This window comes from Botryllus schlosseri, chromosome 12 (assembly GCF_051294905.1).
Source record: "Botryllus schlosseri isolate E-star chromosome 12, Bs_hap1, whole genome shotgun sequence".
In the NCBI taxonomy this organism is placed as follows: Eukaryota; Metazoa; Chordata; class Ascidiacea; order Stolidobranchia; family Styelidae; genus Botryllus; species Botryllus schlosseri.
Window position 1 is genome coordinate 5,818,729 of NC_137247.1, and position 15,701 is coordinate 5,834,429.

General features: G+C 40.2%; 4 protein-coding genes across 5 annotated transcripts in view; 1 reads left to right on the forward strand and 3 right to left on the reverse strand.

Moving 5' to 3' along the window:
• The window catches only part of LOC145452592 (uncharacterized), a 230,416-nt gene that overhangs the window by 111,231 nt on the left and 103,484 nt on the right, over positions 1-15,701 (forward strand). The gene's annotated exons all lie outside the window — the stretch shown is intronic.
• The window catches only part of LOC145452596 (uncharacterized), a 144,361-nt gene that overhangs the window by 102,083 nt on the left and 26,577 nt on the right, over positions 1-15,701 (reverse strand). The window lies entirely within an intron of this gene.
• LOC145452594 (reticulophagy regulator 3-like) overlaps positions 1-15,701 on the reverse strand; it is a 141,082-nt gene that overhangs the window by 98,804 nt on the left and 26,577 nt on the right. The gene's annotated exons all lie outside the window — the stretch shown is intronic.
• LOC145452522 (protein FAM98A-like) lies at positions 87-7,742 on the reverse strand. Its single transcript, XM_080330695.1, has 12 exons — positions 7,549-7,742; positions 6,799-6,941; positions 6,215-6,349; positions 5,649-5,719; positions 4,588-4,698; positions 4,332-4,529; positions 2,326-2,425; positions 2,127-2,203; positions 1,980-2,058; positions 1,044-1,097; positions 922-981; positions 87-421 (listed from the first exon to the last, which is right to left on the reverse strand). The coding sequence occupies exons 1-12, from the start codon at positions 7,602-7,604 to the stop codon at positions 273-275; spliced, it is 1,233 nt and encodes a 410-aa protein (XP_080186821.1). The 5' UTR covers positions 7,605-7,742; the 3' UTR covers positions 87-272.

Consider the following 15,701-nt stretch of genomic DNA (forward strand, 5'->3'; position numbering starts at 1 on the left):
TTCACAAAAATATGGTAACCCTAGCCTAGCCCTGACCGTCAGCAGTTATCCGGGAAATATATAGCAGGCTAAATTCATAAAATAGCTCGCGTGATTTGACAGTTTTTATTGCGGCTTCATGATATACATTCACCAAACAGAACTAAACATATTTAGGAAAAAATCATCAAGTACGGCTTCTATAACCCGAAGCATTCCTCGAAATTCACGAAAGAAAAGCGCTTCTATTGCTTCGCTACACGCACAGTTAATTCGCAAGAGCAGACAAAATTTCAACTACGGTATTCTTGGCGTCCGGACCCGAATCCGCCCCGGGACACGTTCTGCCCGCCGTGACTGAACACCCTTTCAAAGGAACCGCTGGAGTCTTGCCGGCCCCTACCCCGGCCCCAGTTTCCGCCGCCCCTACGTCCGCCGGCACCTGAACGATGTTTTTATAATCGAAAACAGGATGGCAAATAACAACAGCAAATGAGGTCAAAATAGTAAGGCTCGTTTTCCGAGCGGAAATAGAAGTAACAACTCCAGAGACATGTCAAAACTACTTGAGTGGAAGTAAAAATGAATGTTCTGAAAACTAGTCAAGTAAATAGCATGAAAAGGTAAACTTGGTGGTTGGTAACAAAATGCTTCTACTTAAGTAGGTATTTTGCAATACTTATTCCAGTCCTTTTGTTTAAAGACAACTTCTACTTCTACTCGGACAGATTTTTGGGAAAACACTACTTGCTTTCTTTCCATTCGGATTATGAAAACTAGAGCATAGTTTTGAAAATGCGCTTTTCGAGGTAGATTCCACCTTATTTGAATATCGAGTAAATATGTCGGTGTTATCGACGAAGGTTGCGATACTTCCAATTGAGTAGCAGTGCTGACTACTTTTACCTACGCAACAGATAGTAATCTGTGATCAGTACTTACTTGCCGGCCGATCTCCAAATCCGCTTCCTCCGCCGCGACCCCTGTGACCCCCACGTCCACCTGGAAACAATCAACAATTACATCATTCCCAAACAATACAGCAGCATTAGTTGACCCCCTACCTCTTCCGCCGCCCCGATAGCCACCCGTAGAAGGTCTCTGATCACCGTGCCCTCCTGGGTAAAATCATAGGCCATCAGTTAAAATATACTTCAATTTTTCAAAGTACTCAAGTACGCTGTATCGCATACTTGATAACACTACATAGTGGTTGTGATTTTCGATTACTGCTTACAATTAAATAGTATATTCATATTGAAATGAACCCGAATATTTTCGGCTGACACTCGTCAGGGGTAATCGTCAGCAACTAGTAGAGAATTGGAAAGAACATTGTATATCAACAATCGTACTGCTTAGCAATTTGTACTTTTTTAGGCAAAATCGGACCTAAAATACTCGCTTTTCGCTTACTACTTGGACTTGTTCTCTAGTAGAGATTTAGATTGTTATTTCAATTACTTTGACCACTTCTGAATAGCACTTAGAGATGCGATTTGAAACTTTGAAAAAATCGAAACGCTAAATTGAGGACATCATAATTATGATACAAGGATGTACGAGAAAGGATACTTAATTGAAACTACACATGATTAAAAAAAATTGTCTGGTCACAGTAGTGAAATGAATATCAAAACATAAGAATCGCGATATGAAATGTACAGATGTAGTAGATGTATTGAATGCGCAGTAACATAATACAGGACTGGACTATATGCAATATAAATGCTAGACAAAGCTACAGCGAAGCGATCGTGTGATCATCCAGTCTACAGCAGCTGTATAAAGTAATTTGATAGATAGATATATATCACACATTGCGATATAACAGTGAATTGCCATAGTGTAGATGTAAGAGTACAGAACAAGTCAGATTAGTCATGGAATATCATCAAAAAACATATGTTGGCTGACACTAGATCATATTAGAAAAATTGTTAGCCTTTATAGGAGTCAATAAGATATTTACTGTACTCAGTTATAAATCTGACACTCACCGGCGCTGCGCTTCTGCCACGAGGGCATTTCCGGTAGCGGGGCGCTTATTTCGTCGGTCCTACCCCCTCTGTCCGGGACCTGCCACAACAAGATTCCATAAGTCATCCGGAAAGGGGTTGCACATGGGGATGACCGTGGCTTCTTACTTTGCCCATCATGACTTTGTTTATAGCGCAAGACGTCCTCGTAGTTCCTGACGATGTCTTCGATATTACCGATATATCTGTGGTGCAGTTTCAAAACAGCATGATTGTTCACCGTTCACGCATGAGATATATCAAATATATCGGACACAATGATATTTTAAGCTGTTACAAAATGTGTCTGAAAATATGTGATACTCGCCGTCTCTGGCAGCTAACAAATGAGAAATGCAAATGTCGCTCTCAGCTTTCAACGGTCGGCGCTTCTCTTGATATGCCGACGCGGCGTTGTCCATGTTTTTCTGGGAAAACAACTGTCTCAAAAACTGTACGGCATTTTCATTTCTATTCTGGTTTGACCGTCTTCAGGTTGGTCATTATTAGGGCCATTTAAAGTCATTAAAGTCATATTTTTTTCTATGCATCAGTAAGTCGTGAGATCAATTTTAACGCAAAAACCGCATCCATATGGGGTATATTAAGAAAGTTATAAAGTCATATAAAGTCATATTTTCCTGGTTAGGTCATATTTTAGTTATAAAGTCATATTGTTGTATACTTCAAATAAAAAGTGCCAATTGAAGCAATTACGCACTAAGAAAGTAAGGCAATTTCTGATTGAACGAAGGCAAACTGTAAGGTTAGCCTACATAACATTACAGTCGCAGACTGATGAAGTCACACGTTGCATTGTGTTGCTACACAATCTGTTTTACTTCTGTGCACTTAAGTGGGACGTCATTTGAAGTTCAGAGACTTCCACAAGTGAAAGAAATAGTCAACGCATGGGAAGTTGACAAGTCAGTTAACAGAAATATGCCTCCACTACAACAATATTTCAAACTTGATACTGAAAATGGAAAGTTGTGCGTACACTATAAAAGAGGCTCATGCTGATCTAAATGCCCTCGATTTCGGAAAAGATCCGCTTGAGCTCAAAAATTACATTTAGAAGCGATTGGACGAAAACGATGTGAAACAAATTATGGAGCTACAAAGACAAGACATTTCACCAGCGCTGTATGCAAAACTGCAGAAGTGTCAACCAACATCAGCGTCTGTGAGCGCTCATTTTCCATACTAAAGTCATTTTTACGTCTAAATCGTAACGTTAAAGACTCCAACCTGAAACTGTACTACAAACGTTGTTTAAAATAATATGGATGTGTATTACTGTTATGTTGTTCATGTTTTACTCGTCAGTTCCATGAGTGACGTTGGTTACATGTAAAATTACACGATTTTCGCATAAAGTCATATAAAGTCATATTTTCCCAAATATAAAGTCATATAATTGATTTTTTAAGGTCATATAAAAATGGCCCTAGTCATTATTTCTACTACAATGTAATAGGTCATACAAACCGATCAAAGGCTTTTACGAAAATGAAGGCGCAGTGCATGAAAGTCGTAGGAGTCCTGAACCGGATAAAATATTTAGACTAGTGGCACAACACTGCGGGATTTGTTACACACATACACAAATATACCGGAAATGTGTCAGCACACTGCCAGTTACGCTTAAATTTATCTATATAAATTTTCTTATTTTTTGACCATGATTATGTGATAATGCTCCTGGTTTGATCACGGCTCAAAAATGTCATGTTTCCGCCAACATGCTCAGAGTCAGACTCGTACAAATTACCGATGTAGTTTGTTGACGGTCAACTAATTACTGGTGTTTCATTAGTTCTAGTTCTAGTTGTGGATTTGAAAAGCGAGTAGTTTTAGTTCTAGTCCCAGATGCGCATTTTTGAAAATTATTAGTTGTTAAATAGCCGGAAAACAAGTATCGTCGTTTGGCGTGGCTCGTGATACCAGTGTTCTTGAAACCATTGCTGGCTCAGAGTCATCAATACTAACAGCGGCGTAGCCAGGGGGTGAGATTTTGGGGTCGAAATGCCAATACGATTCCAATAAAAAAGCAAGTTAATGAGTTGCTTGGGAATTGGATCATGGTAGTTGCGGATTTTTAAAAGTCGTTGGTTCTCATTCTAGTCGCGAGTTCTGCAAAGTGAGTAGTTCTAGTTGCGAGTTTAGAAAATCAAGTACTTTGTGCTAGTCTGCTTTGTGTCGTTTCGCATATTTTGCATGCTGTGATAAAGTCAATTGAAGTTTCAGGACTGCAATGGTGGCAAGATAGAGTCGAAATTACAATCAATACTCAGATTGGAGTATCCTAGTGGCACCACGCCTCATACACACCTTCGCTCTTTCCGACCAATTAAAAGACACGATGGTGACGTCGAGACGTTTCAACAACATTGACCTCCGCGTCTCATACTCTCGTATCAGGGCTTCGTTGAGATAGTTGAGCTTCTCCCAGTGGACCGGGCCCAGTTTCTGCTTGATCACAGGCGTAGACAAATGCTCGGCGGGGCATTGCGAGACGCATTCTTGTATCTGACACGAGACAGACAGCATACAGACCATATCTTAGATAAATCAGACATGACTCGACCTTTTTCTCGATACCAGTCATAAATTTTGCCGAGTCGATATTGTCGGGAGGTCTTGCCATTTTCAGAGCCACGCAGACGCTCTTCAGCTGGTTGAACTCATCAGTCCCGGTCTGTAAATAGTACAGCGATTAGTTTTGTGTTTTGATATGTTAAGTTTCTTGTGGTACAGAATTTGATTATTGCTTAGTCTTAGAAGTCAATAACTTGCGATTATGAAAGTGTTGTTTGTTGTGTTATGTGGTTTCTATACCCATCCACGTGTGAACACTGCTGAAAATCTGGAACACAGTTTTCGCTGTCTTTCATTGTCCAAATCGACTACATATAGAATCTTTCATCGATTAGCATGGGCCAGAAAATCAAGGTGTCTATTCCAGGGTTGAAATGACTCGAGTCATGATTTTTTGGTGACTCGACTCGAGTCATTTTCTTGAAAAAAAAAAGTCAATTTTCTTGAAAAAAAGTCAATTTGTGTGTTGACTCGACTTGTACTCGAGTCATTGCGCATGACTCGGATCAAGTCATGTGACTCGAGACTGGGTCTACAAGACACGCATTTCATTGCAATTTCGAAGAATAATAAAGTTAGCACAGTAATATTATTTCGTCTATCAGTACTGGTACTTGAAAATGCTACAAGGAACTGTTAAAAGTGGGGAAATTAGTATATCATGAATGCGAAGCATTCGATATCACCGAGCAGAGTTGCAAGAAGTTGGTTTCACATGAGATTACCTCGGAACTGAACACTCTTCAGTGAACAGTCAACACAATGACTTGGACTCGATTCAAAACACTATGACTTGGACTCGACACTCTACTCTGTGACTTGGACTCGGACTTGACTCGGTGGTGGATTGAAAATGACTCGACTTGACTCGAGTCAAAACTATAAAAGTGAGATTGACTTGTGACTCGGAACCTTGTGACTTGGTTAAAACCCTGGTCTATTCATACTAAGCATGGATAGGTAGGACATGTGGCAATAACCCGCATAAAGAATTATTATCCCAAAGCGGTGGCTATGCGCAACTAATAACATTATTTTTCAAAAACTCACCGATTTCTGCACGACCGGCGGATTGTTGAAAAAACATATTTTGGCAGCTTGTAATTCTGACAGTAGAAACACTGAAATTCAAAATAAAGTCAAGTAACAAACTATTTACATATCGTTACGGTACCACGATAATTCTATTCAAACTTAAATAAATCGAGTTATATTCAAAGAGAGTAAGTCAGAGATACAATTCTCGCTTGTACATTGAATAACAGTCAACATGCTATTCAATTACTGTATAATTGCAGATTATAGCATTTTGAAGGTGCAGAACTTCAATATACAATTGAATTGTATATTCATATTGAAATGAACCCGGCTATTTTCAGCTGACACTCGTCAGGGGTAATTGTCAGCAACCAGTAGAGAATCGGAAAGAGGATCTAAAAATAGTACATTGAACGCTCTCTTATTCGAAATTTCATGCTCGTAAGTCATATTTTGTGACACGATTGTTGATATAGAATGTTATTTCCAATTCTCAACTAGTTTATGACAATTACCCCTGACGAGTGTCAGCCGAAAATATTCCGGCTTATTTCAATATGAATATACTATCCACTTACAGATCAGTGTTAAACAGCGGCTTGGATTGCTCAGTCTGGTGTTGATGTCGCCATCGGTCAGAAATGAGTACGGGCAGCCGAACTCGGATAGCAGACTGCTGATTTCGAACATGAAGTTTTCCGCGATGCGGTCATCTGTTAAAAAGGAAGACGTATATATTGCTATTAAATGCAGGACTGATCATAAGAAACTACATATTGCTCATTGAAAACGAGATTGTTGATGTGTTATTAGGCTACTCAACAAAGTTGCTATTCAAGTAAATAAGGTATAAGTAGCAATTTTCAAGCCCTGTTAAACCTATGCCCAGGGGATGTAGGAAACGAAAGAGGATTTTGCACGTTTGTCATGACAATTGTACACATGAAAACGATACAAACTCATCCCAAACAACTTTCTACTTTTCAAAATCTAAATGTGTAGTGTCAGATGATAAACTGTCAAGTAGAAGTGGAATTAGTTTAAATACATAACCACTTGAGTAGATACTACATGCAGCAGGCAAGCAGGCAGAAATACTTTTTACCCACCAACTCTGTTTCTGTGAAATGTTGGTTAAACGTTTCTGGTAAATTTGAATTACCTGAACTGATTCTTTCCTCCAAATCGTACAGCATAGCGACCTCGTTTGCTATCGCCGCAATCAGTTTGATGAAGGCCGATGATGCTGTGCCAGATTTGACCATCTCAAGAAGTTGGCTCTCATCTCCCACTAAATCAGTCAGCCTGAAACGATAAGGAAATCGATTCGCGCTCAGATACTAGACTCGAACATATCCTGGAAGAGTCACATTCAGTTGCAAGAAAAAAAATTATCACGAAACTGTGGTCTGTTCTACAGCCTCAGAGACTACATGCCAGTGTGGGTCGTTCTGATACTCTTTAAATTATTATTCCTATCGAAGTTACAATATGGAATCATCTGTTTAGGGGGCTGCCTGTAAAACGGCACTGAAGCTGTTGCAAAAACTACAACATCAGGTCCTCGGTATCATAGCCAGGGCCCCAAAGGGACCAGGATTTGTGTCCAACAAATCATTGCTCAAAAGATATGCGGAAACTAGAAATTGCAAAGTTTATGTGTCAGTTCCGCGAAACCTCCCTATCTTTTCATTGTATTGCAGTTTTGTGGTGTTTTGAACCAATGAAAATGTTAATGAACTGATACTGATATAAGTTTCTGAGAAGCTATAATTTAATTCTGTAGCCTGTTATTGAATTGTTGTCACATGCATATTAAAAGCTGACCACAATAAGCGGATGTATGTACAGTTCATCGGGGTAATATGAAGCCAAAGTGAACCTAAACCTCGAAAGCAATAATAATACGTACTTCAAGTCATCTAAGCTGTCAAGGATGTCTTTTACCATTTCCTCAGCGTGTATCATCTTTGCAGAGAGTTCAGTGACAACAATGACAATACTGACATACGAAGAAATAGTAACACTGTAAATTTTAAATCACAGCCGGTCGCGTGGTCTTCAAAGATAGATGTGTTAAATCGCTATTTCAGTTTTTCATGTTTGCGTTTAAATAGTATATTCATATTGAAATGAACCCGAATATTTTCGGCTGACACTCGTCAGGGGTATTCGTCAGCAACTAGTAGAGAATTGGAAAGAACATTGTATATCAACAATGTTCTTTCCAATTCTCTACTAGTTGCTGACGATTACCCCTGACGAGTGTCAGCCGAAAATATTCGGGTTCATTTCAATATGAATATACTATTTAATTGTATATTGAAGTTCTGTACCTCCAATAAGCTCTTCAAATGTTTGCGTTTGCAACACGCGATATGTAATCTGTCAATCAAACGTGCAGTCCGCCACCTGAACGATAACTGATTTTGCCTTGTCAAACCGCTAGAGGTAGATGAAGAGGCGGAGGCAATACTTTTGAAGGAGAAAGAGACGAGCTTAGAGAGAGAGAGAAACGAGAGATATAAACAAATCCTATATGGTGTGAAGTTCACGCTGTGAACCCTTCTAAATCAGCGTCGAATTTTTCATTGCGATCAGTTCAGTTCGGTTTATTGGCAATTTTTAGCAGTTCAATGCACACAAAAATGCGATACAATGAAAATATTCGACCACGGATGTATGGTCTGCCGAAGACTCATAAATCGAATGTAGACTACTCTTACGTCCGATACTATTGATGATTGGATCAGCGTATTTAACGAAATATATTGTTAACACAATTTTAATAGTGATCAATGAGGAGTGTTAAAACCTTACCTAATTTCCTGAAGTGAAAACCCGATAAGACCTTTGTGATTCGTGTGAATAAAGATAAGAGAAATAAATCGTATGATGTTTGGTGCATGTAATCTCTATAGGCTATGATATATATACGAATGTAATACAGCGTATATATTAGGGTTACCATATTTTTGTAACACAAATTCCGGACGCTCCTTAGCTCCCAATAGCGGATTTCAGAATGAGGTGTGAGCAAATTGTCGATCAATATGACGCCACACCAGCAAAGCTTTGTCTATTGACTAGAGGTAGTCACGATTCGGTTCAGGAGTATGTGGTTGTGTGGTGTAAGTTGTAACCAGGGCCGAAGCCACATTTTTTCAGTCTCCCCCGCCCAAATAAACACTGATCTTTGGCCCATCGTAGGGTAATCGATACAACTTCTAGGGGCTTATTATATGCATCTGGTTTCTGTATGCATCTGGTCGTTAAATGATTTGAATGAATTATGTCAATAATATTGCTACATAATTTGATCCTCTCTCTGCCCACACGACTAGAGTTAGCGGTATAAAGCTGGTGGAGGAAGTATGACTTCTAAAATGCAAGTAGCGTAATTATCAGGGCAAGTTCTTGTTGAACTGAAATCGCGAGAAAGTTGCACTTAATTTTGAAAAAATTTGCGGTAAAAAGTTGCATTCATAATTTTTGTTGAATTAGTACCAAAGGTTCCCTTGTACAACCTAGCTCCTGCAGAACTGTCAAATGTATTACTTTGCCATTTCACCGACATTCTGGCAAGCCAAAAATTCTGGCGAGACCGCGAAAATTACATTTTATCCAGGTACGCAGCAAGAAAATTACTCAATGCAAGAATAATCTTCCCCAAAAAAGCCAAACAGCATAGCGATAACCCTCCCTCTAAAACAAGTCAAATAACACACCACAACCCTCCTAGGTCTGCAACCTTGACCCATGGCGTTGTAGAAAAACTCACTCTTGGCGATTTTAAAAAAATCAATAGCCTGAATAAGGTGAAGCAGTGGAAGTGTAATTTTCGGCGGTCTCGCCAAGGCGTTCGTGAAATGGGGAGCTATCTGAAATTAAAGCGATCTATTTCCATGTTGTTCGGAGACGGTTGTGCTTGGCAGGGTTAGTTAAATTTCTTGCTTGCAAGACATTGAGATGCAGCTAACTATCATACAGCTCTATGTTATGCAAATCAAAGAGAATAGAACCATACTAGAAATAGTTTATAGCATGTTTTAAATCACTCCTTACATTTTGACGCAATATTTGATCAAAGCTGCAGTAAAAATCGGAATGAAAAATAAACAAAAGTTGCATGTAGTTGCACTATAAAATCACTCCAAACAGCCTAAAACACCATTGTACGAATGTACGTACATATATTGTGAGTATCTAGGAAGATGTCGGAAGCTGTAACTTAAAGTTGCACAAGTTGCAAAAACTTGCCCTAGTAATTATACATCGTTAAGTCATGTTCATGTCACACCAATAATATTATTTATCAGCCTAATGCCGGTGCGCCCTGCACCAGTGAGCTATATAAACACCGCACATCCGGTGGTTTCCAACCTTTTATGGTCGTGACTCCATTTCCAATATGAAAATGTTGCGTAGCCCAGCTCAAAATTTGATAAGCTGATAACTAATTAAAGTTCGGAACATTTGCCCATACTTACTATTTTTGAATTACGTTCCACATATTCGCGAACCCCAGAATAAAGGCAAACCACCTCAGGTTTAGAACCACTATGTTTGAATAAAGCATCCAAGTGGCCTAAACCGACTCTACAAATATACAGTTATCCTGTAATTGCGATTACAATTAGACTAATTTCTGTAAATGAATGTTATTTTTATTTATTTTTGATCGCAGTTTCTGCGCGGATCGTTGTCTCCATATTAAAACTAGGGATGGTGTGAACCTCTGAAAGGTTCAGGTTCGTGTGAACGCGAACCTTTTTGAAAGGTTCTGTGTGAACGCGAACGTGAACCTCATGACGTCACGTGACGTCATATTGCTAATTCCAACCCTATCTTTCAATGAAGTATTAGCCTATATTAATGTTCAATTGTACGCGATACCTAGCGACGACTCGGGCCACATAATGCCACAATGCTGAAGTACATATTGGCGTCTTAAATGTCGCCAAATGTATAAACTGAGGCAATCAAATGATATAATAATTCCATAAAATCAATATCTTCGTCGCTTTGCCGACAATTGCGACAAGGACTTGCCAGGGAATATAAGCTTACGCCTTAACGGTCTAGGCCAGACCGTGCAATGTAGTCGGCGTCTGAGTATTGTTACATTTATATTGAGCATGCAGAGTGTAAAACAGGTTTCTATACTTGCCCCCGATATTACCCCATTAACAAGTTATACGGCAGTAGCCAACACCTCAATCGCACGGATTTGGTTTTAATGATACATTACCATATGAAGTCAAGATTGACTCCGTACGCCTGCTTGATTTTTTACATCACAAAACGATATCAATCTCATTGATTAGTTGAATAAGCATCATTCGCTGACTACATGTAGTGTATTTCGCTCGTGATGTGGTGGGATTGCGGGTCAAGCTCACAACAGAGAGTCATATCTAGTTTTCCGTTTGCAATCACAAACGGAAAGCTAGATATTTCGAGCAAACTTTTGTAACAAAGCAAGTACAATTTTTGAGATTGCCAAGGTGCATGCTCGTTTATTGTTGATTTTTTATGCTGCCAGTGCTGTGCATAGAGTGGCCCGCAGTCGAAATGCAATAAATTTGAACCAAAGATGTTATAATGAAGTGAAAATTGTAATATATGAAAAAGGTTCACAGTGCAGAACCTACCAAGGTTCTGTTGTGAACGCGAACCTCTAAATTTCCGAGGTTCACACACAGAACGCGAACGTGAACCTCACGTTCACACCATCCCTAATTAAAACCAATATATGGGATACTAAATCGCGCCCTGTGCGAAGAAAAATTTCATGTAGCATAAATCTGCTCAAAAATAACAATGTTCATGTTGATTTAGGAAAAAATTATGAGCTTACTTCAAAATTCCGGACATTTAGGTATATTTTACAAATTCCTCCCGGACGCAGTTTTAACAGTGAAATTCCGTACATGTTCGGGAAATTCCGGACGTATGGCAACCCCACTATATATACCTTCAATTCAATTTATGATCGGAAAGATATTACGCCGTCGTACGTTGATTCAATAAATTTACAAGTCGTGGAGACAGAAACAAAACATTCGTCCGTGTGATCTTCGAATACGTGTGCAATAGACAGGCTTCGTGGTACGTCAGTCAATCTACGGCGTGGGACGCCGGTCGTCGAACGCAAGGAAACACTCAACGAATGGTAAACGTAACCTTCTGGAGTCAGATTATACAACTATAACATCTAGAAACATTCGCTCTGCGTTATAGCGTATCATAAAGCCGCGAAGTAGATTGCGAGATATCTTGAGCCGGTAAGTTTGTTCTATGGTGGTAAGGTAACTGCATTCGTGACTCGTTCACATTTGCTAATATCGTTCGTAATGTTCATCTCGATGTGTCGGAAATCTTTGTGTGTTCGTTTGATATATCCAGCTTATTCACGAACGTTCAAGACACTATAGAGATCTGTGCCAATGAACTGTATGGTGTGGTGTCCTTCCATCTCCATTTTCAAGGCCTTCTTTCGTTAAATTAATGCGCTTGCTCACTTGTGATGTTGAATTTAGTTTCAATAACACCATGTAGACTGATGGTGTTGCAAGGGGATCGCCTCTTTGTCCTATTCCGGCTAACATTTTCGTGGGGTATTACGAGAAACGGGTATTCGATGACTTTGATCGACCATTATTGTATCACCGATATGTGGCTGACACCTTCGCCTTATTTAAGAACGAATGCGAGTGTGATTTGTTTTTGAGTAAATTAAATGGTCTTCACCCGTCACTGAAATTTACCATGGAAAATGAGGTTAATAATTCATTAGGATTAGCATGGCGGCGGAGATAGCGTTGTGGTAACCAGGGCCGTAACAGCACTTCGTCAGGCCCCCCCAAAACTTTGGTCTTGGGCCCCCCATAGGGTTATAGACCTAACTTCTGGGGGGCTTCGCCCCCAGACCCCCCTCCGGCGTACACTGTTTATCGCCATTTATCGTATTAATTGGGTGTTTGTTTAGTGTATCAGCTTTTGACAGCACCTCGTCAGGCCCCCAAAAACGTGGGTCTTGGGCTCCCATATGGTGATAAAACGACCCCCCCATCACGTTGTTTGCGTTTGTCACGAAATAATCTGTACTGTATTGTGAGCCAGCGCCAAGAGCGAAAATTTTCGATAATTTATGATAAAATCGGTCAATCAGATCGGCGATTGCATATATCTTATGCTATCAATTTATTTTCCTCTCTACTCACGTAATTAGATTTACCGGTAGAGCTGAGTGAAGTGTCTTGAAAACGGGATGGCCCGTAAATAATAATTGAACATCTTCTGGCGGGCGGACCCGCTGGTATGACTTCGTTACATGATGTTATTTCGTGACTTCCAGTCTGCTATATCAAAACATATAGAATCGCCCAAACGTATGCTTCTAAACTACGAGACGCACACGATTTCAAATTGGTATTTCTTCACTGGCATAAATTTTTTCCCAGCGGGATGGTATTTGTCTTGTGAGGTTCAGATTGCAAAGACAGGAACATTCGGCGTCAGTCATTTAGGCGCCTATGTACAATTAAACCTATGTGTATTTTATATACAGAACGCAGTCAGCATAAGGGCATAGACCTTTTCGGCCAAGGTTTTCTCGCTGCCGATCGTTCTGGCACACTTCTTGGAGTCGCATGTTATATGGCCTAAAACTTGATTGTAGGTCTTGGTGGGTCGTAGCACGGTAATGGCCTAATACCCAACAATAAAGATAGATGGCTTCTTGAATTCGCACGCAGCGCGAGAAAATTTTGAAAAATTCGCATAAATTTTCAAAAAATACTTTAAGATTTATGCTAATTCACGAAATAATTTTGGGCCCCCTTCGAGCTCGCCCCCCCCAGTTGGGGGGTTTGGGGTGCGGCAGTTACGGTGCTGGTGGTAACGATAAGCGCCCACCATTCCGGTGGATCCTGTTCAATTCCCGTCGGAGGCTTATCTGGGCTCCTCGTTGCCGTTCTTACAGCGACAAAAAGCCCAGAAGGAGACATGACGAAAGAAAGCACTCACAATGATTAGAAAGAAATAGTACGCTAGTAGCTAGTAGGCTTCAACATCGAAAAGAACTGCGACATCGGGCACTCTCTCCGAGGTGGATGTTAGATTAAAAGGATCGCAACTGCATGCGTTTCGTTCGACATCCTCCTATCTGTTCATTACACCGCGTTGTGTCTTATCGCATTGTACGTTGTGTGTGACTTGTTCAGATCAATTAATAAGCCTGATTGATTGATTGATTAGTTATCCCGATAAAATGACCATGGACCGTAAACCCAACGATTTCAGAAAAGCCTAACCGTTAGGACCTAGAAAAGTATCCAACAGGTTTGAAAACCAAATTAAATCATTAGTGAGGGATTGTTTTTCACAACTGCAAATAATTATTCATGACGAAATCTATGATGCCCGCAACGCAAAACCTGCTACAGATCAAAGCAACATAATCTATGAATACGCGTGCCGATGTGATAGTCGGTATGTATGTCGCATGTCTCAACGCTGGCGGCAAAGAATTCGTCAGCATGTCCAACGGCAAATTAGAACAACTAATGTTTATCTAACTCCATCATTGCAGTCTGTTGACATACTGCGTGATTATGATCAAGGTACTGCTTGTAATTTGGGTATTGGACAGCATCTCTTATCCCACCCAGAATGTGCAAATCATTACAATGGCAGTCAATTTTTTATAGTTGTTCGTGGTCGTTCTCTTTTTCATTTGAAGGTCCTGGAATCTACGATCATAGAGCTGCGAAAGCCGATTCTCTGTCGCCAGAAGGAACTCCACTACACTCTTGGAATATTTCATTACTGTTCTGTGTTGTTGTTTTCGGTTTTTTATAACCGAATATGTACTCGTCGTTACCGTTTCTTTTGTTTCGTTACTACACCGTATCTTGCCTGTCTACTAGTTGTTTGTTTTTGTTATTGCGTCATACGGACATAATAGTTCCTACATTTCGACTTTGATTCACCCTATTACTGACGTTCGCTACTGATGAGAGTCAGTCGAAAAGCTTTTAGCAAATAAATTAACAATAAAAAGTTATTGTTTCGCGTTACAATTCCGAAATAAAGAAGTCATTGAAATATTCGGGGCAATGACCGCAGTGGAACTGATACATAAACTTGGCGAGTTCTAGCTTACGCATATCTTCTATGTTTAGGACACCGCATTTCTTCAGCAGCGACTTGTTGAATGGTGGTCATTTGGACAGCCAGGCCCCTTTGAGGCCCTGGCTATGATACGGAGTACGTTATTTTCTAGTTTTTGCAGTGGATCGAGTGCAGTTTTACAAGCAGCACCCCAACAGAGGATGCCGTATTGTGACTTCGATTGGATTGGATTGATCGAGTTTGGCATTGTGACGGAACAATTCTGTGTGGCAAAACGAAGGCGAAGCTAAGAAGAAAGAGCCAGACAGCATTATTGCGCCATACTGCCAAACTCGATCACGATGCAAAATTCGAGGCTGATTTTGGGAGTTCCAGGACCAGAAGCAGGATCAAATTTATATTTTCCCAATCAGTACAGCAGCAGCTTTCCATTGATACCCGTTGTATCGAATTAAGCGCTTGACAAGCCGGTCAGAAATGGTCGTAAAGTTGCCTTTGGTCAAATGGAAAGTATGACGTATACCAAATGCAGTGAGCCGTTCAATCTCTCTGTTTTAACACCATAATAGGACACTATGGTGCGATCGAGTACAAAATGTTGATTTTTCTGTGGCTTCCCCGCTAGGCGCTCAGCATTGGTGTTTCGTGGACGTCGCTGAAATGATGCGCATTTATTTAGGGGCGCTGCTGGTACCCATATTAAATAGAAGACATTTAATTATACTAGATTTTGAATTTGAATCCCTCACAAAATACTTTATAATTTATGTTGATTTGCGAAGTTACTTTGGACCCCCCGTCGAGCTTGGTTCCCCTCAATGGGGGCAGTTACGGCCCTGTTAACCCCAAAGAGTCACTAACGCGTGGATATCAAAACTGTCTAATAGCCAAACAGAGTATAAAAATCTACCAATAACTTTTGGCTGA